Here is a 27,713-nt window from a genome sequence, read left to right as displayed (position 1 = left end):
AACCATTGTGATAGGTGATCGCCACATTGTAATTTTTAGGTTTGCAAAGTTTTGGAACACAGAATCTTAAAGAACATTCTAAGAATAGTGAGTCATCGTTTATATTCTCATCTCCACTCAGGAAAACAGATAAACTATGGTGAAAGGGAAAACTGGAAGGATTTAGGAAGATAAAGAATGATGGAGATTGTTCATATCTCAGTAGGATTTAGCTAGGCATTCATATCTGACTAAATGTTTTCAAGTGCTTTAGAAAAAGGACACAATCAACTTAGAAATCACATTTGCCCAACTGCAATTCAAAGAAATAAAATAAAGGAATAATTCCACTCTATAAGAGAACATTTTGCATTATTTACCTCAACTTACCGATTTCCTCTTTTGCACTGGTCTTTTGCATAGCAATAATTGACTGAAAACCATGAAAAATATAATAATAAACCCACAAAAAGTAGAAATGGAATACATAATCAGGTTTAAATGCATGCAATTAAAACTTCAAGCTAAAATCACCCATTGTGAAACTCCCCGCCCTGGGCGAGATACTGGGCATTCCCACCTGAACCTGAGCATATATAATTTTGGGGTTTTGGGACTTGTGGTACCACTCGTTGGATCCAGAAGACGAGCAGAACTTCAACAGGACTCCGACTGCCACTCTTTACAAGACTGCAATCATTACTTAGACAGAACTGCAACCATCATCTGAACCAACAGGTTTCCTTCCTTTTACTTTGCACCCTGGGGGGCCACGGGGTGCTCAGCACAGGGGCTAACTAACACTCTTCTGTTCTTGTCCCAGAGTGCTGGGTTATACACCTGTCTTTGTGGGTTAAAACCAGTTTTCTCTGTATCATTGTATTTATTGTAATCTTAGTAAATTGTAACTCTGACTTGTAATCTCTCTTGAGTTGGGTTAATTTCTCCCGCCGGTTTACTATTAAATTAGCACACCTAAAGATTCATGGACAACATTGCAAAGACAAACACTGAAAGCTTTCTTTGCTCTTCTACCCACCAAAGCATTAGATAACATTTAAACACCTTCAAGTGATTTTATTTATCTCCACTTAGTTCTAGGTAACAGGATTATACAGAAAATAGCTGTAAAGTTTGTTTGTTCACAGTTCACTGCACGGATGCAGTAACATCCATTTTGTGAAAAGGCCACAGTAGCAAGGAGAGAGGTTGGCTCTTTACCATCTCCTGACCATTGTAGGGAGGGAGAATTTGAAGTTTCTAGAGATGGGGCAATTTGCTTCTTGCTTGAGGAAGTAATCTTGCTCAGCTTCAGCCAAGTTTCTTAATGCAGATAGAAGGGGATGAAGGAGATGAACTTTTTTCAGAGGACATTGAGGGCAGGATTAAAATGGGTTCTGAAGTTTTTAAGGTCATCCAGCTCACCCACCAGTTTTGATTTTTCACTACATACATAATTATTTTATTCTTTTTATATTCTTAGACAATAGGAAGATAAATAAGGAGCCTTTGGTGTCTTTCAGTACACTTCCTTCAAAGCTCTGTCTGAATCGCAGTCCCATCACTATATTCTAATCGAAACACTTGCAAGTTCCTAAGGGTTTTTGACATATCAGCTTCAGAGGCAAGACGCACCTTGGGAAATCTCAGAGGTGATTTGGTCTCACACTATATCAAGTCAAAGAACAGCCTGATGAGATACTATGTAAATGTTAATGAAATGCTCTCTGAAATGTTAATGGTCTAATGCAGGTGACCAGAAGGAGAGTCTCTGAATTAGTACACTAAGAAAAATCAGTAGCTCCATAAAAAGTTGCCCAAGTAGTGAAATTACATTTATGAAAACAAGCTATTCATTTTATCGTTCTGTAACTAAGCTCAAATGCCATATCTTAATTAAATTTTACCTTTTACTGGTTTAATAACTATTTAGTACAAATACTGGTTTTGGAAATTACTATTATGTGGCTCATGTCAAATAGTTGTACTCAAAAAAGAGAGGGCTCACAGTATCTAAGAAAAGATAAGAAATTTCTAGAATTTTTACCCTTAGGGTCAGAGGCTGGAGTATTGATGTTACATTCTAGTGAATTACTTCAAATTTTGCTAAGAGGACACAGGAGTCTAAAGCAGCACACAGAAAACATAAATTGTGGATCAGTGGTGGAGAGAAATACCAGTTCAATAACTGAAGTGATTTGTTCAGATTTTTTTTAGGGTAAGGCAGGAGGTAAAGGTTAGAAACCGATAGCATAATGAGCATAGCATGAGTGCAGAGCAGCCAGTTTTAGCTCTGATCTCAGTAAGAGTCCTCAGTGCACTGCCAGCTCTGTAACGAGCAAGCAAGCTACTCAACTGGGGAACTTAGTGTATTAAACAGATCATGAGATATAAAAATACACTGCTTGTGGAAACAACCATGAAGAGATCAGCATTAATGATGAAGTGAGGCAGATAAATAGTGAGACAAAGACACAGAGGCACCACTAGTTGAGATATATCATTAAGCACAATCACCTTTGACACAAGCAGTTTTGATATTTCAGTACTCTACCTATGTCAAAGCCCATGAACTTCAGCATGTTGGAATGGTGTCTTAAAGGTTACAGCTAATTAACCCAGATCATCTTCTGCAAGTTCCAGACCTGTTTCTTGTGGAACAGACCTTTCAGGGTATTTTACAGCTTAAATTGACTGGATTTACAGGGTTACTCTTTAATATAAAAATGGCATAAAAGTAGAGCAATCAAATGCATAGTTTTCTATGAGAGAGTTGTGTAGGGTTTTTAATCACTATTTGTACATTTATTGCAGTTGCTCAGTAATCTGCAGAAGCATATTACACCTATGCTCTGATGCCTTGCTGTGAATGTGCCTAGGTAAAATTTTAGATGATAAACAGACTGTATGAAGTGCAAATTCTTCAGAAACTTTCTTCTCATAGGGTTTTTGGGTATCTATTCCTACAATAACATTTAGGAGTTGGAACAGTGATCTCATTACAAGGTTTTCCTTGTAGAAACACAAGGTCTTCAAGATTATTCCCATAATACTGTCTTTACTTACATGTTTAATCCTAGTTGTTTCAATTTTCTTGCTCTCTGCATGTTCCTTGCAGACTTCAATACTTCTTTTGTGTTCCGTTTAAATCTTAGCTTCAAGTGTTTTATCAAAATACCCATGTAATTGAAGCAGATTTCCACTTCTTATCCACACTCTCTTTAAACTGGAATATTTTTTAGAAGCAGTATGAAATATGATCCCTCTTTATGTCCATCAGTTGTTTTTTCTTTCTTCACCCCATCTATAATGTTACTTTGAAAATAATATCCCTCAGCCTAAACAAAATAAACATATTTTGCTTTTTTGACACAGGGATGTTAATAAAATTGAAAGAACTTATGGAACCCATATATATTTAAAAGATCTAGATATATTTGACATTGGAGTGCAAAAATCTTAACTTTTTTTTCTATAATATAAATACAACAAAAAAAAATCTCTTTTTGAGAGAATATTGTATCTAAAAAAATATGAGTCTTTTAAGCAAATGGGAATTAACTGTGAAAAATTAAAAATTAGTGTGGAAAAAATCAGTTAAAGTATAGGCTATAAGTATTAAGAGATTCCAGTGCCTTAATTATATTCAGTGATAATGTTAATATATTTTCAGTTGCTGATTAATAGATGAAATTTTAAAGTGTTTGACCAAGCCTTGTACTAGAATGCTATTTTTCATTTGTTACTAATCTTCCCTTATTCTTGTGTTTATGCTGTTAATTCAACATTTCTAACATTTACCCTCCCAAACATATGCAACATATTGTATATATTGTAACTGTATACAATTATATTAGATATAATACATATCTGTGTGTATTTTATACACACACTCATATATGTTCTCCTTGCCTTCCCTCTGTTAGACTAAACAAACAAACAAATGAGGCCGTTTCAATCACTTAATTGTAGTCTATTTTTCTGTGTTAACCTAGTAGCCCTACTCTACATTTACTGTAGCTGAATTAATTATTTTTGAACACTGCTGGACATCATCAGTATTTCATTTTTTATTTCAAAAATACTTTCCTTGCTCCAGTCAGAGAATTACTGACTTTTTGTATGGACACACAGCAATGGAATTAAAAATAAGTGATCCTTTCACCTACTTACTTGTTTGAGTCCTTCCTAGTTCATGAATCCTCAGTTTATATAAAGTAAATGATGCTTTCTCAAGTTCTCATATACATAAAATAAGTGTTGTAACATAGTTCCATTTGGGAATAAACTTTGTATCTACTTGTTATAATTCATAGTTAAAAAGAGGAAAAGGGGGAATGTATCCATGAGTTACATACCTTTTGAACATTTCTTAAGATAATTCAGTGTTATGTGTTTTCTAATCCTATAAGGCTTACTCTTACAGGGAATACCGAAGACTGTCTGTGTTTGTTAATTAACTCAGGTGGAACCTGAAACTTAAAACTGTTCAGGAATCAGAAATTCACAGAGAAACAAGTAACATCTTCTGGACATTACAGAATACTTTGGGGTTACCTCAGAATTAAGTCCCCAAAGCTTTATCCAATAGTTCTATTAGGTCTTCAGTAGCCATCATTATTATTTTATTTCTTTAAAACACAAACCCCAGCCTATTACAGAGGATCAAAGAATAATAGTGATACTCTACAATCACAGTAGGCACAACTGGGACAGACACCATATCAGGGGAAAAGCTTCATCAAAATGAATGAAATCATGTAAGCTGCTCTTCAAGGCAAAGAAAAGAGGGGAAAAAAAAGTCTCTTTACCCATGCAAATCCTTTTAGGTCATAAAACATCTATTAAATTAATGCTACAATATAAGATAAGCCCATTTCCAGACTAACCTCAAAACTGTATGCTATCAGTAAATCGCATCTCAGTCTGAAAATTCTGATTTATAAAATGTTTTGACAAACATACACCTTTAAATCATACAACCTGGCCTCTGAGGAGCCATGTCACTTCTTTTTCATGTCAATTCTCTACTCTGCTGCATTGCCACGATGTGCGGTGGCCACTAGAGCTCAAGTCAGACGGAGCTATCAAATCAATTATAACAGCCTGCCACTGTCTTACACCAACAACAAATGATTGATAACAAAACCTGCCTACTTTCAGTTCTCATCTGACAGCAACAAAACAGTCCCTGCCTGCTTTTACTGGCATTTGTCATAAATCAATAGCAATTTCATCACTCAGAAAGGTGCTGTCAACTCTACTCAGTCCATCTGGTTTCACTTTACTGTTATAATTTTTAACGCATAAACTATTCGGGAAGGTTAATGTATAAAACTGGTTTCTTTTAGAATCTCCTATACACTGGTACCAGAGTAATACCTAGAAAATATAAAGCATCAATCATTTTTAAAGATGGGAGGACGAATTAAGATAATCATGCTCTGTAATCTTAACAATATATTGACACATCTTTGCTGGGAATTTTCTCTTTATTAGGTAATACTATCACTTGATCCAAAAAGAAATTGCTCTTTCTGACCCGTTATTATGGCCTTACAGTAATTATACCTGCAAGTTGAACAGTGAATCATTTAAATGAAATGCAGACTTTTCAAGCAGGAGAGGATAAATAGACTCTCTATTTTTCCTACCATGCTCAGCTCAACACTCACAACAACCAAAACAAGGTCACACACACAGGCTGGCTGAAACTCCCTTTCCGATGTTCCTCTGATGCTGCCACTTTTTTTTTTTTTTAATTTGTTTTAACTGAATGTCTTTTGAGATCTTCCACTTGTGTTTATAGCAAGATTATGAGATTATAACCAGTTTCCACATAACTTGTCTTTCTGAGTTTCCTTCCCTGGGTACTTAGGGCAAATGACATCAACTAACAGCCTTCTTGGATACTTTGTATTGAACAGGCAGACTAATGTATCAAAGAACCCACTGATTTTAAAGGAACAAAAGCCATACAAATTTAGAATGCTACAGGTGAATTAATCAAGAGGCTGCTTTCTTACATTACAGAAAGTCACAAAACTTCACCTGCTACCCAATGAACATTTATGTCTACAGTGTTATCTTACCACTGTCAACCAATTACTTCAATCTTTAATGAGCAGCCAGTCCAAAAAAAATAGAGTTTTTTCCTTATGAATCAATGTGACAGATGTACCAGACTCTAGGAATTCATTAAGAGAAATGAGTGGGCTGATGGGGTGATGGAAGATGTTAGCAAAACAATGTAAAATTTAAGAAAGAATGAATTAATTTTCTCATAAAATGTATAGACTAGGAAGGACTTGTCATTTGGGATTAAAGCCTAACCTAAATGCTATTTTATATCTTTCTGTTAGTGTAGGAAAATATGGTAGAGACATTACAAACATGCTCTTCAATGCTTACCTTAACCATAACTAATGGAAAGAAAACCCCAACAAAAAAATAAGATAAAATACCCAGGAAATGACTGGTTAGTACTTAGAAACCAGACCTTAATACACATTGATGAACATTTGATAGAAAAATATGAGACATTTTCCTGAAAGTGTAGAATAATTTATCTTGCTTCTGCCTAAATTGATTCATCTTTTAAAAACAATACCTCCCATGAAGGTCCCAGAAAAGGGCAATGAGGGAGATGATCTGGAGAAATACAAAGTGAAATTAGAACAGTAACTTTTTTCAGAAGTTGCTGTGTTAATTTGAATCCTGTAGGAAAATGTGAACCTCCAAAAGAAAAGAAAAGAAAGAAAGGGGGAAAAAAAAGCATAAAGTACTAGTATCGGTCCTATGATCCAGAGAACTATGGCAAACAGTAGCTTTTATTCCCAAGGTATTCAGGGAAGGTGCCTTGGGATTTTGTTTCTCCAAGGACAGATAAAGAAATTGTCACTTATTGTGGCATGTTTTCACAGGTTATTACAAGAAGAAGGGTTGTATAAAAGATGTGAAAAGAAAGGCTGCAGGCATGTTTTCTTTTGATTCTACTAGCATATCATCCACACAGAAAATGCTGCACCTTACAAAAAAGGCCCACAGATCAATCTATATCTTCTTAGATTTTATGTCCTGACCTAAGGGTTATCTAAATTGTAATAACCAAGGCCATAAACCTTGCAACTTTACCTAAAAGGTAAGCTGATGGTCCAGTGCAGTGGCTGGATGTCTTGATTAACTCTGTCAAACCCATTTCTTACTGAGACTTAAGTTAGACTCAATCCATTGGGACTGTTTCATTACTCATAGATATTCAGAGCATGCAGCGATTAGGAAAGAATAGCTAATTCTGGTGGGTAGGTGACGTGTTTATTTCTAGAAAATTCACAAATATTCTCACACAAAGGAAAGAAACTGAATCTGTGTCTCTCATACCCTGGCTAAATGATGAAGTAATCTGGGTATTGAGCAAAGGCAGTAACATCCATCTCCTTCTTTCTCAATTGTTTTTTCTTCCTTTCTCTCAGAAAAGCAAATATTTCATGCCAAATGGAAAGAAATTTCGATTTTCAATACAATGCAGAAAAATGTAGGGTTTTTTTGTAAAATTTATTTTTTCTCTTTGTCTTACCAACAGAGAAAAAAAAAGAATATATATGCACAGCTCTGTTCCAGACATTTCTCTCAGGTAATATGTTCACAAGCTCCCCATCAAATAACCCATTCCATTACTCCCCCCTTCCCCAAATACATCTACAATGGCAGAAGTGCTTCTTCTTGATGGCAGTCAGCCTTCTGTTCAATGACAGACTCACTTAAGGAAGAGTTACCACATTTATTTTCAGCCTAGGATTGCTCCTAAATCTTCCTGGGTGTCACATTACAATATTCACCACCTCTTCCCCCTATCAAAAAAAAAAACCAACCAAAAAACCCCCACAAAACCAAAAGAAATGCCAAACCTAAATCCAACAAAACCCTCATTTTACAGACAGTTTCAAATATTTTCCTGGAGTTGAAGGAAATAACTGAGTGAAAGGATTGGATGTTATAAATAGATATATGTGCACAGACAGGAGAGAAAAGCAGAAAAACAAACATTCTGCCTTTTAAGATCATTGATGTGGTACAATGGTAACACAAATCTCAGTCATCTAAAAATACTGTAACCGGTTTTAACTGCGGAGCAATTATCACCTTTCAGGAACAAACACAAAAATGATGTCCTTCTTTGATGAAATTTTTAAGGTTGAATGTAATTGGTTATTTTAACGATTCTTTTTGGTATGTAAAGACACATGGCTTAAAAACCCCATCCAGAGCTGAGTAATTACAATGCACATTTGACTACAGATAATGCCCACTTGTGCAGGAAAAATTATGTGACTGTGCTACTACTTCAAATAACAAATCTAATAACAAATATACGTAATAAAAAATAGGAGAGACCATTTCAGTTTTATGTTGTTTTCCTGGGAGGCAATTAAGTGTGCCTGTGCTACTAGTAATCATACGCATTCCTACATAAATATAAAAAGAAAATTAAATAATTGCATCATCACTACTTTTCCTGAAGCAGAAACAGTATTTGTTTTCCTTTTAAGCTGTGCGTTTATTCACCAGATGCCAGAAAGAAACACCCACGACTATAAAGTTTCGCTGAATGTGCAACAGCTTCAGAAATCCGGCAGCAGCCTTCAGCTGGGCGTCGCTTCAGTCAGGGAACGAAGACATTTTACCAGAACCAGGTTTGGGGCGGGGGTCTCTAACACTCATCGCCATCCGCGGTCCCAGCAAGGGCCCAGGCAGCAGCAGCAGCACTGGGTACTCGTCCCTTGGTTGCTCGCTGTCACCGTGGCAACTCAGGTTGCCTGGACGATGCAGTGGCATCTCCTGGGTGACGCTCCCAACACGGCGGCTGTGGCTCAGGCTAATACACCCGTACACCCACACTTCACATCCCTCCCCCTTTATTTCCCACTTTAATTCATACGAACCTGGCTTTCTTCATCCTTCCGTCCCCTCCTTCCCAGCCCAGGGTACATCCAGGTCAATTTTAATAGCTAGGAACACTTGAAATACCTTTCTTACTCCTTCCCTTACACAGCCATAAAAACACCTGGAATACAGCCAGACAATCAAATGCAAGAAGTCTGTCCAAATATGCTAATTTTTTTCACAGGTGGTTTACATTCCTTTCACAAAAACTGATGGGGAGAAGAAAAGATTTATCCCAAAATAACGGAGCTGCTATAGCAATGAAGTAAAAGCAGCTACAGGGGTGGGCAATAGTCTGCATGGTGAGTCAAGATAAGAGGAAACAGTAATTTAATTATCCCAAAGCACACAGAGTTGTTAATTTGAGCTGAATCTGAACTAACTGAAAATACTGTACCAGAAAATAAAACATGTAAATAAAGTGTTTCAGAGACACTCTTCAAAACTTTTATCCCAAACAAAACAGAGAACTTCACGCTGCTTTTTCCTGTTGGGCCACACATTTAATTCAGGAAGCTGCTGCGAATTGTTAAACCTTTGAAAACATCAAAGACTTAATATAATTTTTTTGGTAATGTTTATGAATTTATCAAATGCAAACTCCACTCAGAATAATGGCAATAAACAGTCCTTCAGCTGATTCATGTTAATGCAGCTGGGCCGATGAACTGGCTTGGTAATTAGATATTCGCCCCAAGAAACTAGTACATTTCAAGTCTCCAAGAGTCAGTTTGACTATGATGTCAGCTGCCACATTTTTTGACAGTTTCCTATATTGCAGAGAAAGAGTAAAAATGTAGATACGTCACTGATTTCTTTCTGCAAAATAAGTTCTTTTTCTCTCTCTCTTTTCTTACCACGGGGAGAATGGTTATTACAAGAGTAGATTTTAAAAAGTGAAGATAAAACAAAATCTCATTACTAGCACCATGGTTTGTGTGAAATAATTTATTTCCCTATTCCCTTTCATTTTCAAAAGTATCAAAGGAATGGGCACAAACCAAACAATTTCTAAAATCTAACAAGAAAAATCTATAAACACTTTTTCTTTAAATTAATAGCCCCTCTGCCCCAAGTTCAAGTTGTAATTATTTCTACTGCATTAGAAATGAAACTCTTAGGTAAACTCTGATTGTGATAAAGAAATATGAAAATTTCTATCATAAGTGTCTGTGATTGCACTTGGAAAATTTTTATATTATCTTTTTGCTGCTTTGGAAGATAGTCTTATTAACTTGCTTCAAGCATTAATTTAGTTTGACAAATAATATTGGTTAGACCACAGTATTTCTTCTTGCCTTAAACTGCTGAAAATGTAATTTGCCAACAAGGAAGAAATAAGTAATATTCATTGGAAACCTATTTTGAAACAAAGAGTATCCCAGAAAAATCATTGCTTCTGTTTGATTGATGCACTGTGATCCAGTGAGTTTCAAGGTTGACTCAATTTTTTGTTAATAAGTAATGGGACTTTATTTACAAAAATGTAAAACGAAAATGAGTACAGATACTTCCCATGAATACATATTATAACAGAACATCTCTCGTGCATTGATCAGTAATGAGTTATTATACGCACTCCAATCATAAATCCCAGTGGAAAGTTTAACTGATAGAAATTCTATTTCTAAGCTGACTTAATAAGCCTGGACTTATTTACTGAGTAAACTGAAAGATTTGTTCACTTCCACATACCACTTCTATACAAGTGTAAGAACTATTATTAAATCCAACACTGCTCATATACTTCAAAGTTAAGAAACTCCTCAAAGGCAACAGGTGAAACATCTGTTAAAGTATGTTACTTTCATTAAACGGAGGAAGGATTTCAATGTGTACTGAAAATGGTACAAGCTCAAAGCTCAACCTTAATATTTTTGATACACCATACAAGAAAATCACAAGAACCTGAAATACCAATTATGGTACTTTCAGTACTGTGCAGCATGAAAACCACTAAACTCTTTTTGTCCCAAAGACATGCAACAGAACTTGATAATACAGGGGAGCACTGTGCTTCATCAGAACAAAATAATTCAAGAACAATATACTTTTCTCATTAGTGTACCTCATGCAAGTGTACAAATTATATCATTAGCTCCAAAATCTGAAAATGCTGCAGCAGTGGTTTCCGAACATAAAGCACCTTGAAGTGGACTTCTCCACTAGCATGCTTACCATATTCCAAGAAAACTAATAGATTATAAAATTTTACTGCACTCAATTTAGTTTTTGAAGGTGGACAATTTGATGTAAAGAGAATTATGCATTAATAACTAAAAATAAAATTAAGGCTGAAATCTGCAACTGAAGCCAAGAACATAAGGCAGTGGAGCATGTCCTTTACTAGCATACACTGTGGTAAGCTTAAGAAGAGCTTTTCCATTTTGCATATTTTCCTAATTCTCCCCGGTCTGTTCAGTTTACCTTCAACAAAACCAAACCTTGGAAGATTAATTTTAGCCACACTTTATTTCCATATAAAATACAGTTAGTATTTTTGTTAAAAATTGTTCTTGACCAAGTAAGTTCTTTTATCACTTGCAGAATAGTATTATTTATCTGTAAACATTGAAATAACTTTCACTATGTCAATGAAGGCTAAGGGAATAAAGATTTTCAAACTAAAGGTAATAAGCAATTCCTGTTTGTTTAGTGATTTTTTTTTTCAAATGGGCTAAATCAAAAGCAAAGAAGTACTAAATATAAGAAAACATACCCCACAACTAGCAGTGCACTGGTATTGTAGAAGCACAGATAAAGAAAATTGTTTTGGATTGTATGGTGCAATCCCACAGCTAGCAGATCTTAAAGTGCATCTTATAGTAATAACTGAACAAATCCAGATTCTGAATGACAGGCAGTTTTGGATGGGAGATCTAAGTGTATGATGTTTGAATACCACACCACCACCTTTTCCCCAGATCTTTGAAATGATGTAAACTGTATGGCTATTTAAAAATATTTTATGAACTTTGGACAGTACATTAAGTTATTGCTGACCTGCCTCTCATTTAGCTTTCTCTTAAGTAGCTGGAATAAAATTTTTTTAATGCATCTCTTTGCACTTTCAGTTATTAGAAAAATAATAAATGTATACTGCATTTTGGGTTACTATAGCTTTCCCAGAAAATGTTAGCTGGAGATGCCTTTGCAGGATTTCTGGTTATTTAGTTCCTTCAACATGCAAAATTTCACCACAGCTTTGTTACTAATGTGCATGTAAAAGACTTCTATAATAAGTAATATTCTCATTTAGGCCACAGTACATTTTATAGTTTATTGGCACAGGTCAAAAATGCCCTTTTTGTTAGGCTAAATCTGCAGTTACAGACTGAAGAAGGAGTAAAATGTTTTATACAATAGTTAAGTGGTACTGTTGAATGTGCTGATGTGCCATAGCACTGATAGATGAGTAAGAAAGATGGGCTTAGAATAACGATGCAACAAGATGTGGTTGTGAACAAGTAAAACTATCATTATAGTGAGGTATCACTCATACAGCTTTAGATATAAATAGAAAAGAAGAAAAAAGATTCATGAATGAAGATCAGACCCCAAACCAAGAAATTGGAATACTGCTAGTAGTATCCTCAATTAAAGACAGTCATAACAGTTTATTTTTTAATTTTCAATAATGAAGGTAAACCTTTTTTAATTTACAGGCACTGGAATGTGGAAAAGGAAGAAATTAATTCCACCTGAGCATGCTTTGTTTTCCGTCCCATAGGATGCAACTATTCCAAAAAATATAATCCAATATTAGACAGTAAGATTCATGTATTTTTGACCCCACTGAAACAAATCCAACATTTTATAGGAGATATCCAACATTTTATAGGAGATCTCACTACATAACAAGTTTTCAATAAAATGATCTTGGAGCAACTGCTGTTAGGTGGATAAACAGAGACTGGGTAAACTCAGCAGAGAGTAATTGGCTGTGTCCTGTTTTCAGTCAGCAGTTGGCAACAGAGAAAGAACAGACTTAAAGCACTGGGGTAAGCTTGGAGACTGATTAGTCAGGAAACTACTGCTAAAGGCAGCAAGAGTAGGAGCTTTCCCAAGAGCTCTCTCACAGCAGTTTTCTCTGCCCTGTGAGACACAACTGGAAATCCCTTAATGCACTCTGCCCTTCATTTATTTTTGCTACTGGACATTTGAGAGCATTTAAGAACGTTACTTTTTTGAGTAGTTGCCTGATGATGGATCACATAGAATTAAAATTATTTTATATTTCTTAGAGAAAGGGGAAGACTACCATCTACAGTACAATTATAAAACTAGGGATTACTTGATAGCAAAGTACTTTTTATTCTGTGCTGAATAGTCAGAACAGAGTTTGCAACTACTCATGCATCAATCCTGATTTATGCTGATCTGTGCTGAAATTATGAACTCACCTTGCATACCACAAAGGTTGCATAATTTAAAGCCACAGTACTGATTCATTTACTTTTAATCCAGCTAGTCTAATGAAACATGAGTACACTCAAAAATATTATCATTGCAGCTAGCAGTGTAATACAAATTACACAAACACACTTTTTAGTAAAGGAAAAGAGCTGAGTCTCAAAGTACTAGAATTTGGAGGCATGACAAAGTTAGTTATTCAAATTTAATGTACATTTTCTATGTATGCATGTTAGAGAATTACTTTTTTCTCCCCCTCAGAAGCACTTGTATCATTCGTTGCCCAGGACAGAATACTAACTTTAAGAGCAGCTATTCAAGCTATTGTTTTATCTGCAGTATTGAGTATGCTGTGCCCTGTTTTATTAACTTTATTATAGACAGAGAACTAAAACATGGAGAAACCTTATCAGGTCTCTCAGCCTCAAGCACTTTAAATTAGAGGTCTGAACTCACTGACTATTAACAGTTCATATAAGCTAATTCCTGTCTAAGATGGGCATGTGCTTCTTTCTATCCACTACAAGGAGCCTAAACACCCTAAACTGTGCATTTTTTTTACGAGGTATTTCATGTCATCAAGAGATTAAATACAGAGATTAATTCTGGAGGTCAGTTAAAAATGCTTAATATCTGATATCCCAGAGTAATTAACGTTATAGAGCACTTTATGTGTTTAGTGCTTTGATCCTACTTTTCACTGCAATTGTAGATGCCTGCAAAGCAGAGCTTGGAGATCTCAGTTTAAGAACCAAACAATGTAAATTGGGACAAATTTTGCCCTTCTACCAGAAGGGTCAAAAGGAGGATCCTGGGAACTACAGGTCTGTCAGCCTGACCTCGATGCTGGGGGAGGTTATGGAACAGATTATCTTGAGTGCAATCACATAGCACGTCCAGGACAACCAGAGGGTCAGGCCCAGCCAGCATGGGTTTAGGAAAGGCAGGTCCTGCTTGTCCAGTCTGATCTCCTTTCATGACCAGTTGACCAATGAGGCTGTGGATGTAGTCTCCCCAGCCATCAGTAAAATCTTCAATACTGTCTCCCACAGCATTCTCCTGGAGTAGCTGGCAGCCCAGAGCTTGGACAGGTACACTCTTCACTGGGTTAAAAACTGGTTGGATGGCCGGGCCCAGAGAGTGCTGGTGAATGGAACTAAATCCAATTGGCAGCCACTCACTAGTGGTGCTCCCTGGGGCTCAGTACTGGGGCCAGTCCGGTTTAATATCTTCATTGATGATCTGGGGATCAAGCGCATTCTCAGTTAGTTTGAAGATGACACCGAGCTGGGTGGGAGCGCTGATCTGCTGGAGGGTTGGAAGGTTCTGCAGAGGGATATGAACAGGTTGGATCGATGGATTGAGAATAACTGCATGAGGTTCAATAAGGCAAAGTGCCAGGTCCTGCACTTGGGTCACAACAACCCCCTGCAATGCTACAGGCTGGGAGAAGAAGGGTTGGGAAGAGGCTCAGTGGAAAAGGACCTGGGGGTGCTGGTCAACAGCCAGTCAACTCTGGTCAACAGCTGGTCAACTCACTACAAAAAAAGACATTGAGGTGCTGGAGTGTGTTCAGAGAAGTGCAACAAAGTTGGTGAAGGGTTTAGAAAGTAAGTCATATGAGGAGTAGCTGAGGGAGCTGGGGTTGTTTAGTGTGAAGAAAAGGAGACTCATAGTAGACCTTATCACTCCTTACAACTACCTAAAAGGAGGCTGTAAGAAGTTGAGGGTCAATATCTTCTCCCAGGCAACTAGTGACAGGACAAAAGGAGATAGGGTCAAGTTGCACCAGACTAGCTTCAGGTTGGACATCAGAAAGAATTTCTTCACTGCAAGGATGGTTAAGCTTTTAATGGGTTACCCAGGAAGGTGGTAGAATCATCATGCTTGGAAGCGTTCAAGAAACAACTGAATGTGGCACTTAGTGTTATAGTTTAGTTGGCATGGTGGTGTTCAGTCAAAGGATGAACTCGATGATCTTAGAAAATTTTTCCAACCTTAATGATTCTATGAAAACCAAAACCAAAGCCATTCTCCACTCCCTCCCCTACTAAAAAAAAAAAAGGTGTAGGATCAGAGGAAAGGATAGGGCAGTCTATCAGCTGGTAGCATTTCTATCGATGCAGTTATCATTTCATGTTACTGCATTTTATAAATACTGACCAAAATGTAACAAAGTCCTCCCCAAGCTCCTACATCAGCCTAATTGCCTAACTTGGCATCATGCTCATCTGAGTCAATTAGCAGGTTTGGAATCATCAGATTGATTCAGCCAGTTCTTGAGCTAGTGATGGCACAGTGAAAGATTAGACACTTTCTCTTGGAAAAGATGGATCAAAGGAAATATTTACATTTTAGAATGTAGGAAGAAAAAATATATTCAGTCCACCTTCTCTGGTAATGACAGCAATAAAATGCACCCACTGAAATAAGAATATGCCCTCAGATAAATGCTTCTGTGCTTATGCACAGAAAAGAAAGCAATTTTGACAAGGAATTGAAAGAGAGTATTTGGGGATTAATCTCTCCTTTTGAAAGCAAGGAAACATTAAAAAAATAATTACCAAATGTAATTATGACTATAGGAAAAAAAACCCAAACAAACACAAAATGCCAGCCTTATACAAAGCTATAAAAGCAGTAGAAGCCTTTATGTATTAATAGGTTTTATATTCTGATCCTTTCCCCAGAGGTGAGAAAAAACAACTAGAAGATCACCACCTTTAAGACTTATTTCTCTGGCTAATGCATATCTATCGTATTATTTTAGTATTACTAATAGTATTACTATAGTATTACTAATAGTATCTATTAGTATCTAAAGGCAGTATAGTAACTGCCTTTCAGTTAAGTTACCTAACTCTGATAGTAATTTATTCTGTTGTTATTAAGTTACCAAACTAAAAGACCAGTAAAATTTAGGTGCTAAAGTTAACCTCGGCAGTGAAAGCTCTCATTCAGCTGTGTTTAACTCTGGTTCATCAAGATTCTATTATTCCCACAGGGAGAGGATTTAAACCATGTTTTCAGTATCCCTGGAAAATTCCCTTCGGTTCATTAGCTCCTCTGCCCACAGAGTACCACCACAAATAATAAATGTTACTGCATCTAGTGATTCAAATACTCATATTGGATGGGGAAGGCTGATGATGATTCCTGCCACATTCTTGGACACAGTTCTAAAACTGCCATAGCTCGATTAGGTGCTGTACACAGATATCCAAATCTCTTTCAAAACCCTGAAACTGGGCTGTGATATCCAAATTTGTTCCTACAAGCTATCTTGCTTCAAGTACAAAAAATAGACTGTCCACAGCTAATTCAAGCATTTTTATGTGCACTGTATTCTAACACACCATGTACACTCATCTCTTTTCAAATACAAGCTTAAAGCCTAAGAAAACAGATAAAAAGAAAAACCTCTAGAATAATTATTTGCCAATGCTGAAAGTCTGCTGAGATTTCATTCCATTTCCCTGTTTATGACACTAAGTATTCCTGATGTTATCTTTTCAATTTCTTATTTTATCGTTTTGTTATGCCACAAGGAGAGAGAAAATCAAGAACTGCAAGTTTGAATAGTGTAGAATAAATTCACTCTAAGTTTTTCAAATCCCATTCTTTAGATTTTTTAAAACCTAAGGCAAATATGGTCAAGTTTGTAGGGTCAGGTAAGAGGTTTTGTTTTTTTTTTATTTCACCACTATATGGAAATAGATAATACCAGGAGACAAAAAAGCATGATAAAAACTTTTCCCCCCCTCAAAATTAAAAACTTCAGCATTACAAAATAAGTGTTCTTTTTAAGATACTGTGACAAAATATGGTAACAGAAAGACCATGCTACTAACTAGACAGTTACAGTCTTTCAAAGAAAGAAAGAAGGACAGACTACTTATCCTCATGGAAGTAAAGTCTTCTAGGAAATTGCATAGACTTCGCCTAATTTTTCTGTTTGGTTAACACAATTTTGCTTTAAAAACTTGGGGGTTTTTGTTTTGTTTTTTCTTAAAAACCCACACATCACCATGACAAGAACAAGAGTCAAACTACTTCACAGTGTATGCTGAAAGTGAATAGATTGATTAGCCCCATATCTTCCAAAATCCAAATATTATTTCTTGAAAATACTTAAACTGCAGCTTCTCATCTTGGATTTGCAAGCTACATCAGCATAAGAGCAGAGGGGTTGCAGTACAACTACCTCACACTACTCCAGATCGTTCAGTGGAAGTCTGGCTATCACCTTTCTTCCTGCCATTCATGCAAGAGCTGCATTTGGCCCCTGCATTTCTTTCCTTTACCACTCATGATCTCCACCACAAAAGGGTTTCTGGGGGCTTCAGATTATTTTGCTGGGTTATTGATGCAGATTTTGCCTTAGTCATGTATCATGGAAATACACAAGAGTCATCTATTGAGTCAGACTCAGGTCAGGAATCATACACTGTTCCTATCTCAGATTTCGTCCCCAGTGAAGTCTTTAACTAGAGAAAACTCATTTCTAATATCTAGCTGACAAAAATTTCCCACCTAATATGTCACTTGTGGCTTGTTTGTGGGTTTTTTTAGAGAAAGATAACCCCTTTAAGAAGACAGATATGTATATGTTATATATATATTAAAACCCGCCACATTACAAAGAGCTTTATGGCTGTTGTTCAGTGAACAGTTACATCATTTATTCTATTCAGATCAAATTTCTAGAAGCCTCTGAAGAATGAGGCATGAGTTTAGATAGTACTTGTTCTTAACATTCAGAAAACAGAAGTGAAAGAGACTGGCAAATTTATACCTAAAATCTTGTTTAACAAATACAGAAGAGACTTGAAAGGTACTCTGAGAAGTGACAGAATCTCTTTGCTATACATACAAAGTCGGTAATTGTCTTTGAATGGGAAGTTCTGCGTGACTAAACAATGAAAAGACAAATATAGGTAAATTGTTGGTAAATTACATCTCCCTTTGCAGATTTAAGATTTTCCACTGATACATATTCAAAGCAGTCTGCTGAAAATGTAACTTGCCCACTGTAGCTTTTGGAAATCTGGTTACCTACCTAGATGATTATGAAGCTGACATTTACTGTATGTGCAATTATAGAATATACAGTGTCACTGCTTTCAAATGTCACCTCTTTGCTACAGTTCTTATCTTGCAGAAAATGTCCTTGCCTCCCATGAGAGAAGCGGTCTTATTCAACTAGTACCAATGAACACTGACAAGATATTTACAAAAGCAATTAGCTCTTCTGAGTGCCTAATTTGACATCTTCAAAGTGTCGCACTTAGGAATGAAGTTGTCAAACCTCTGGGGAAAAAGCCCCGTTATAAGGTCCACCTTGTCTCAAGGTGGCACTTAAAATTTTTACTCTTAAAAAGCTTTGGTTCTGTTTTATGTCTATATTATGTTCACATATAATTCTTTATGATAAGACACAGAGTGGAGGATATGCGTGCCACCTTACTCATGAGAGTTGATAAGAGAAATCTCACAAGACATTTTTTGTCGGATTACAATTCCTCTTCACCTTTTCTAAATACACGTAGTGCTAAGGTTGACAGTGTGTGTTTAGCTTATACTAAGGGGAAGATAACATTTTCTTTCTGTCTATATCAGTATTTTCACAGTACTAATATGTAATTAGTACTAATTTGAAGTACCCTTTTCAATTCTTAACAGGGCCTTCATCTATTTTTCAGCATTCACCATTTTTAAATAAATAAATGAATAAATAAATGAGAGTTTTATCCATCTTTTTATGTCAGTCTTTATTATGAAGGGTATTTTGCTAGAAAAAGCCTGAAAAAAAAATCAAAATATCTAATTTTTCATTCCAAACTCTTCTTTCTGGCTATCATCCCTTCTGACTTTGATACTTTCTTCATTAAATTACATGACTGAAAGATTACTAAAAAAGATCCTAAAAACTCTGCATCAAAATTAATCTTTTTCCTAGATATTTTGGAATGTAAATTCTTCAGGGACATCTTTGTGACTGCATGTGTTTGCAACTATGGCAATGAAGAAATGGTTCTAAACAAAGAAATAAAAATGTGTAAATTCACTTTCCTTGTCTGTTTTTTTTTTTTCCCCCCATAGATACAAAATTGACTTTTATGGTCAGTTTCTTTGAACTTTGCTGTCTGCTCTAGGAAAAAACTCTTTATTATAAACAGTGCAGATGGTTTCAGGGGAATTATTTCTGTTAGAATAAACAGCAATTTTACTTGACCTATGAAGTCAATATTGAAGTGAAGCTTTGGTCTTAAAATGGCAACAACTGAAAACCATCTTTTAAAGAAATCCTATTAAATGTTTTCATTTCATAACAGTGCCAACGGATATTCCAATTTTTCTGCTGAGGAAACTTGTCTATTGAGTAAAACTTTACAAAGCCTTACAAAAATTTTCTCCACCAGAGGTACTGATGTTTGTAGATTACAAGGCTAATGGGCATAGTGCCTTCAAAGCAGTATCTACTGCAAAGAACTGGTAATGCTCAAAAAAGTATCTTTACTACTAACATGTTTTGGGTAAAAAGTTATCTTCATGAGTTTCATAGCAGTGTTGGGTACTTCCTAACATTCACTACATACGGTGGAGGAAAAGACAGAAACAGAAACAGATTTAAGGAAATATTAGGTTGAAATGCCAATCACAGTTTGCTGTCATATACAGCAATGATGAAATAAATGTGACCTCTACATGGTCACACTGTCAGTTTCAAGAACTAAGATGAGCTTGAGCTCACTGTCAGCTACAATTGTCAAATATAAGGTAGCAGAGACACTAATATGAATATCAGATGATAGTTCTATTACAAATAGAGATGAAAAGAACCCAAGGAACATAAAAAAGGGTTTTCTTTTGCTTAATTGGGACAGAATGATATTGCTCATAAGGATTTTATTATACAGAGGTCTTTAAATGCTTCAGACTACATGTGACATGAAAATTATTCTATTGTGTATAGATTTACTGAACAAGCAGCTATAGTAATTACAACTATCTCTTATCATAAAAGTCAAAGATTTCTTTCAACCTTTGCAGCTCCAAAAAGCAATATGCTTTGGTTTTACTTTCATTTTATTACAGGTTTTCTTTACTCGAAGCATTTTGAATACAATCTGCCTGTAAAGACGAACACTTTCTGCTGCATTTAAGGTATGTGTATATATGCAATCAAAGCTGCATCTTGAATTTGTATTCATGCAATTCAGGTAACATTAACTTGGTTAATGTTACTGCAAAGAAATGTGTAGCCATAGCAGCAGAGAATTTGATGCAGGCTGCAAAACCTTACTGAAAAATTAGTGAATAATGCAGCTTTCTGTGCTGCAGTGAGCTCTGCACTGTCTTGGATATGCTGCTCTGTGTATTTGAACTTAAGTAGCTTGAAATAAACGTGCAAGCTGCAAATATTCCTTGACTGTTGTTGTAAATAATTGATAAACTCAGATCAGCCATAGCTATTAGCTGCTTGAAATAATCTTCTAATGTGCAAAATCCCAATCTTTGAAAATTAAGTGCTTTCTTCTGCTTCCTAAAAAAATAAAAGAGGTCCTCTATTAGTACAACATTAAAACTATACCGATATTCTACTTGTGTCATACAGTGCTCTGAATGGGAATTACAGCAAAAGAGTACACCACAATATCTCATGTAGTCTATGGCCCTTTGCAGTTAAAGCAAATTGTAACCTTTACAGGTAGTTTTGTACAGAGATGTATTTAGTTGTTAATTTAAAAATACAAAGCACTGTGAATGGGAACAAAACATACCAATCTTATCTATGTCAATTAAAATCTAGTGTACATTATTTGCATTCTAAAGGCGTTAGGATGTTTCCAAGATTCAGCAATTCCAAATGTATATTATTCATGTTAGTTATGCAATAAGACTTTTTCTCCACAAGAAATAATCTGACTCGATGGGCCCTGTCACAAGCATTAACAATACAACTGGTAATTTTGATCACAAAAATAGAGCAGATTTAAACTTGACAAAACCTACATACCATGTTAGAAAGAGGCTATCTATTCAATAAAAGAAGAGTAGGACTGAAAATAAAATATCACACCTAATAGGCTACCCTGGGATGTAGCATGAGAACCACTACCCCGTTGTAATCAGAAGTATCAGCTGAACATTACCAAAGCTTTCTGGGGAGCTCAACAGATCATGAAGAGAAAAATGGCCCGCCAATACCTAGCATTTCATTAAATTTACTGTTCTTCTTTTTTTCTTAAGCAGTCCATTTAGTTAAAGGAAACTCTAAGGCATGGAGCCACTGAAGTCTAGTTTCCTGTCCTGGTTTCATGTGTGATACAGTTAATTTTCTTCCTAATAGCTTGTACAGTGCTCTGTTTTGCACTGAGTATAAGAACGATGAAAGAAAATTCAGGGAGAAAAAAACTCTGAGACAATTTAGTTTCGAAGGTGAGATAAGGAAAGGGTTTTAATTAGTGCCTTTGAGACATAAGATTACAAGATGCATGCACCCCCGTGTCTCAGACGTTACAATTTATAATACTGCTTGTCCAATCCGAGGTTTTCCCACCCTGTGGCTTTTGCCCCAGACCACCCTCAGTCACGCCCCTTGGGAATTGGGTCTGGGGTCTCTAAGACCACCTCTTCATCAATCTTCATCTTCTTTGGGGTACAGGGGGCATATATTCACCCAGTTCTTGACTGTACTCTTGCGGTTTAGGCCAAGGTACAAGCATTCTCCAAACAGAACAGGCCTATCTTAAAGAGAGATTAAACATTTCTACTGGAATTCAGGGGGTAGAATTGATATGGGGAGCATGGAATGGGGTAATAGGGTTGAAAATCTATTGCTTCTGTGCTAAGGGTAAGAGAATAAGGGCTGCTCCTTCTAAATCTACTTCTGCTATGTAACTACTTATAAAGCTTATAAAAATTAGAAAAATCAAAACACTAGATGGACCTTAAGGCATCAACATTGATAACTCACTGATGTTTCGGTTGTTGCTCAGTAGAGCTTACTCTAAGTCAAAGACTTTTCAGGTTCCCATGCTCTGCCAATGAGCGCGGCACAAGAAGCTGGCAGTGAGCATAGCCAGGACAGCTGACCTGAACTGGCCAAAGGGATATTCCATACCGTATGGCGTCAGGCTCAGCATATAAACTGGAGGAGTTGGTTGGGAGCCACTAATCTCTGCTGAGTGACTGGCTGGGCATCAGTCCACAGTGGTAAGCAATTGTGTTGCGCATCACTTTTTTCTCTTGTGTTTTATTCCTCTTCTTCCCTCTCCTTTTCATTACTATTACTTATTTGAATTATTAAATTGTTCTTTTCTCAATCCATGGGTTTTACCTTTTTCTGATTCTCCTCCCCATCCCACCAGAGAGGATAGAGTGATTGGCTGCATGGTACTTAGTTGCCTGCTGGGGTTATAACACCATCTATGCTTGGGTCTGATTTGGAGTCCACTTTTTAAGGGAAATATCTTTAAACACTGAGCCAGAATTTATTAATTTGGTTTGTTTGTGTTTTGAAGCAGAGGAGATTAGTTAGAATTTGATGGCATTTCCCCAAAAGAGATTGCTACACTCTGAACAATTCAGATGACAGACATTTCAAGTCATGGCTTGTAATTCTTTTAGACGGTATGATGAATCCTAGGTATGAATCTGTAGTGCGCACTAGTAAAGTATATCTACTATAAGTGGATCTGTTAGTCTCAGAGGAACAAACAGTAACCAAACCAGTTACCAGTTAGTCCAAACAGCCAAAACCAGTACAGAAGCAAAGAAGGAAAGTGTTTGAATTGCTGCTGCTTAAGGACTTTCAGCAATCTCCGCATATTTTAATCTCAGAGTAAGCCAGTGGTTTTTTTTCATGATAGAAATTTAGCATCCATTTGAAGTTCTAGGTTGGGAAAAACATAGCAAATTGACAAAAGACCAAGCCAATATTTCTGTCTAATAACATAACCTAATTTTTCTGAAGTGAGCTGAAATTACAGGCTTCTTGCTTACACAGTGTCTGTGTAATAAACCATTATATATAGTATTGATCACTTATCATACACATATAGATAGAAAGAATAGGTTATTTCATATGTATCTATATCAGATATGAAGTGCAAGAAAAAATGATATAGAAGATAATACTGAAAAGCCCCTGATATCATACATTGCTCAACTCAGAAACAGAAAATTTTATCATTATAATTCTTGCCTTGACTGGCCACATCATTAACTTCAGTAACGTTATTGCTTACATTATTACTATTATCCAAAAATTTACTTTGACACTTGGGGTCTAGTATTCATTCCAGACAGTATGTAACATTAATGACCATATATTTCTACTAAAATGCAAAAGAAAGGCCTTGATAAATGAACTCACCATAATCTACATCAGGTTTAGTCCTCTGTTTGGGTCAACACAGGAAGATGTAACATAGATATTGTGACAAGTGTCAGGAAATGTTGACAGATATGTTGACAAGTGTCAACATACTAATGATTTCCTTAAAAACAAGCTCAGAGTTGTACTGCCCTGTTCCTGAACTAACAGGACAGGTGAAAGAAAATCTGTATTAATTTTGAAATGTCTTAGAATGAGATAAAATACTCTATGCAAAAACTGACTTTGGTAAAAAAATCAAAAAATCCAAAAGTATACTTTTACTCTTCTCTCCAAATCAAATATCTGGACTTCCGACTTTAGCACCAAGTTATATCCATCTGAAGCACAAATCAGCTCATGGGTCAGACTGAGATTTTGCAGCATTAAAATCTTGGGAGGGGGGTGGTGTTAATTTTTGTTTTGTTTTTTTTTAATTTGAAACATAAAACATGGCCATAATGTTTTTCCAAAGGAAGTTAGTTTGAAGATTGGAAACTATACTGTCTGTCCAGACAGCTAGCTAGATGGAATGTGTTGATAAGAAGAAATATATAATATAATTGTTCTTATAAGCAAAACCACTTACAGGACAAATTCAGATGTGCTCTGTAGTCATTATTCAACTATCAATATGTTATGTGCTAGACAAGTACCTGTCAAATATACTTGATTCCTCTTTGATCAAATTCCTTTAAGTGAATAAATTACCTTTAAACTGCCATTCCAGCTCTGTTTTCTTCAATTTTGTGTTTAATAAGTTTCCCTGGTTTTTTTGGTTTTCGTTGTTTTTTTTTGTTACAGACACTTAAAGAAATAAACACTTAAATATGAGGTGTAATTAATATAATCAATTTTATGGTATCTGCTTTATAAATCCACAGCGCATTTAAATATCAAAGGATAATGCATTCAAAGGATAATGCATTCTGCTTTATAAACTAAGAAAGAACTTTTTTTCCTGTAAGTTTAAATTGAAATTTTTCTTTACAGAGGTACCACAGATATAAACTTCTTCCTGAGACCACTAGTTATGAACCACTGAGAACTGTCACTCTGGACTCTTTAAGCACATAGCTAATATAATAATATTCTGTTGACTATCTATCAAACAAAGCTAACAAGCATGCACACCTTGATTGTAACTCGTCACGTATGAGCAAGTCCTACTGACTATTGTGAGATAGTTTAGGAGCTTAAGTATAAACATTTACTGTTATTTTGTTGATACGGCATCCCTTTTGAATTATACTGGTAAACGATGGCTTAAACCACTCCAACTATAGTATCAAGAAAACCAAGACAAACAAACACAGAATGAATGCAAAAAGTTCTCCAATTTGGTATATACTATAAACACTTAGTAATATTTAAAATATTTGTAATCTCTATTTTTTATTACACTTCCATATTCCCTTAAAAAATCCTTGCATAATTCTTAGGGATTATAAAAGTACTACATTTAAAAACATAATCAAATTTTAAATAAATAAATCCCCCACAAAAGATAGAAGAGCTTTGCAAAGCAATCAGTAAGTATAGTTTCAGTATGTAATATTCAGACGATTTTTAATAAGCAAGTTCCAATATGGTTAAGTACTCCATTAATGTACAAAACTGAAAAAAACCCACAGCAGTCTTGAAAGCACAGATCAACTACATAAGCTAAGCTAAGAAGTGCATGCAATTCAAGAATATGGTTCATTACCATGGTTACAAGCTTTCAGAACAGGTCGCTGTGTGGTTGGGCTGAGATTTTGTGGTATGTCTGCAAAAGCAAGGAAACAATGGAAATAAAACACCTCTTTGAAAGCTACTGGAGTATTGTAACAGTACTAAGCAGAACCAATTAGAAATCAGGTGTTTCTAGGAATAAATGACAGTTATATACCAGAGAAATAATTTGACTCACTTATGGAGCAAGACAACTTTTAATTCCCCCATACAACTATAAACCCTAAAGAGCTAAAGTACATGTGGCTGTATTGAAAAGTCTTGTCACAATGATCAGGCTAATAAGTTCAGTACATTCATTTCCTGTGTTACTGACACCAGCAACAGTAACATCCCTGAAACCTGGCATTGCAAAAAAGAATTAAACCCAACAGTATTTAAATTCTAGAGCACTGGACCCATAGTGTTTTTAAGTTTCTCTGGAAAATAAAATCTAAGATAGACTATTCACCTTTAGACCTTGGTGTCCTTTTCCTTCGATCTCGAAAAGCTGCACCTGATTGCAAGGCCTCCAACAGGCTATCCATCACTCCAGTCTCCTCACCTTCTGTAATGGAGAGAGAAGGAACCCTCTGGGTTACCATAGCAATATCGAAGCATAAAGAGTAATAACAATAAAAAGCAACAATAACAGGTAGCAATGGTATTATAGAAAATATTTATTTCAAACTTCAACTAGTGTTTTAATATTGACAAATTGCTCTCTTGCAATTAATCACAACAGCTTTGATCTTCTATAGATTGAACTACACCAAATTTTATTCCATTCATTTCACATTCTTCTTTCTCTATACTCAGAGTCAAGCATAGTTTTAAGAGAAATGTCATTTCACTCATATTTTCATTTCACTAACTTTATGCAACTGCAAATAATGTCTGATGTTAGCTTTCAAGAGCTGTCCCTTAAATGATTTGCTACATTAGACAAAAGATCAGTTATTGTTATAAAGAGTTGAAATTGTTTCTCAGCAGGAAGCTGAGTGAACAGTATTGGACTGGATAGTATACAGTGATATCCATAGGTAGCTTTAATCAAAAGCCATTTTCTGCTCACATTTAATAACCTCTGGCTGATATTAAATAATGGATGTAGTTCAGGAAAATTCTACTCATCAAATTACACAAGTATCATGTGTAATAATACACACATCTATAATAATTCCCAAAAGAATTATGAATATTATTGTGAGATGGTAACCAAATGCAAGCATTAAACACCCTCTTTTTATTTCCTCAAATAAACACATCAGAAAATGTTAGCTTTTTGAACTTGTTACCCTGTTGTATGTATGCATGGGAGGACAAAGAACAGAACTCCAGGGATTGACTATATGAGGAAAAGTCTCCATAGCGGAATAAAGAATTACATAATAGAAATCTCATTATGCCCCACTGGGTAAAACTCCCTAAGTCAAGGAGTTGGCCACATCACATGATTCTGCAGTTATTGCTAATAGTGAGTTATGCAAATCAGGATCTAAACTACCTAGTATATACAACAAGATGCTGAGTAGAGAGGGACAATCACTTTCCTAGTACTGCCAGTCACATTATTTCTGATATAAACTATTGGCCTTCTTGGTCACCTGGGCAATACTGCTGGCCCATGTTCATCTGGCTGTTGATCAGCACTCCCGTGTCCTTTTCCGACGGGCAGCATTGCAGCCACTCTGCCCCCAGCCTGTAGCACTGCAGGGGGTTGTTGTGACCAAAGTGCAGGATCTGGCACTTGGTTTTATTGAACCTCATCCAACTGGCCCCAGCTCATCGATCCAGCCTGCCCAGATCCCTCTGCAGAGCATTCCTACCCTCCAGCAGATCAACACTGTCGCCCAACTTGGTGTAATCTGCAAACTGACTGAGGGTGCACTCGATTCCTTCATCCAGATCATTCACTGATGAAAATAACAAACAGGACTGGCCCCAACACTGAGCCCTGGGAACACCACTAGTGCCCGGCCTGCAAATGGATGTAACTCTATTCACCACCACTCTTTGGGCCAGGCATCCGGCCAGTTTTTTACCCAGAGAACAGTAACCCTTAGTTCTTCTCTTTTCTTTATATTCTGTACTACCAGACTAGTTTTCAACCTTACACAAAAGAGCCATACACGAAAAGAAAAGTGAAAACCAGCAAATATTTCATAATTTTGCCTAACATTTATATATCTGGTAGGTATAGAATAAACATGAAGGCTGAAATATAGTTTGTTTTTTTTCCTTCTGCTTTGTGTTTGGTATAACATGCTTTATTAAGTTGAAG

General features: G+C 36.0%; 1 protein-coding gene across 3 annotated transcripts in view; it reads right to left on the bottom strand.

The window, feature by feature from the left end:
* DIAPH3 (diaphanous related formin 3) overlaps positions 1-27,713 on the bottom strand; it is a 206,110-nt gene that overhangs the window by 33,027 nt on the left and 145,370 nt on the right. Inside the window, exons 25-27 of one of the 3 annotated variants that reach the window (XM_039381540.1) lie at positions 25,902-25,997; positions 25,425-25,484; positions 20,480-20,881 (exon numbers count right to left, since the gene is read on the bottom strand). In XM_039381540.1, the coding sequence (XP_039237474.1) occupies positions 20,832-20,881; positions 25,425-25,484; positions 25,902-25,997 (206 nt within the window). In that variant the 3' untranslated portion in view covers positions 20,480-20,831. Of the gene's footprint in view, positions 1-20,479; positions 20,882-25,424; positions 25,485-25,901; positions 25,998-27,713 lie in introns of those variants that run through there. The other 2 variants (XM_039381538.1, XM_039381539.1) reach the window with 2 other exon arrangements.

The sequence above is a fragment of the Pipra filicauda genome, unplaced genomic scaffold, assembly GCF_003945595.2.
Source record: "Pipra filicauda isolate LSUMZ 115617 unplaced genomic scaffold, ASM394559v2 scaffold22_size4397567_pilon, whole genome shotgun sequence".
In the NCBI taxonomy this organism is placed as follows: domain Eukaryota; kingdom Metazoa; phylum Chordata; class Aves; order Passeriformes; family Pipridae; genus Pipra; species Pipra filicauda.
Note: the sequence above shows the minus strand (reverse complement) of the source record. Positions and strands in the feature narration are given on the sequence as shown.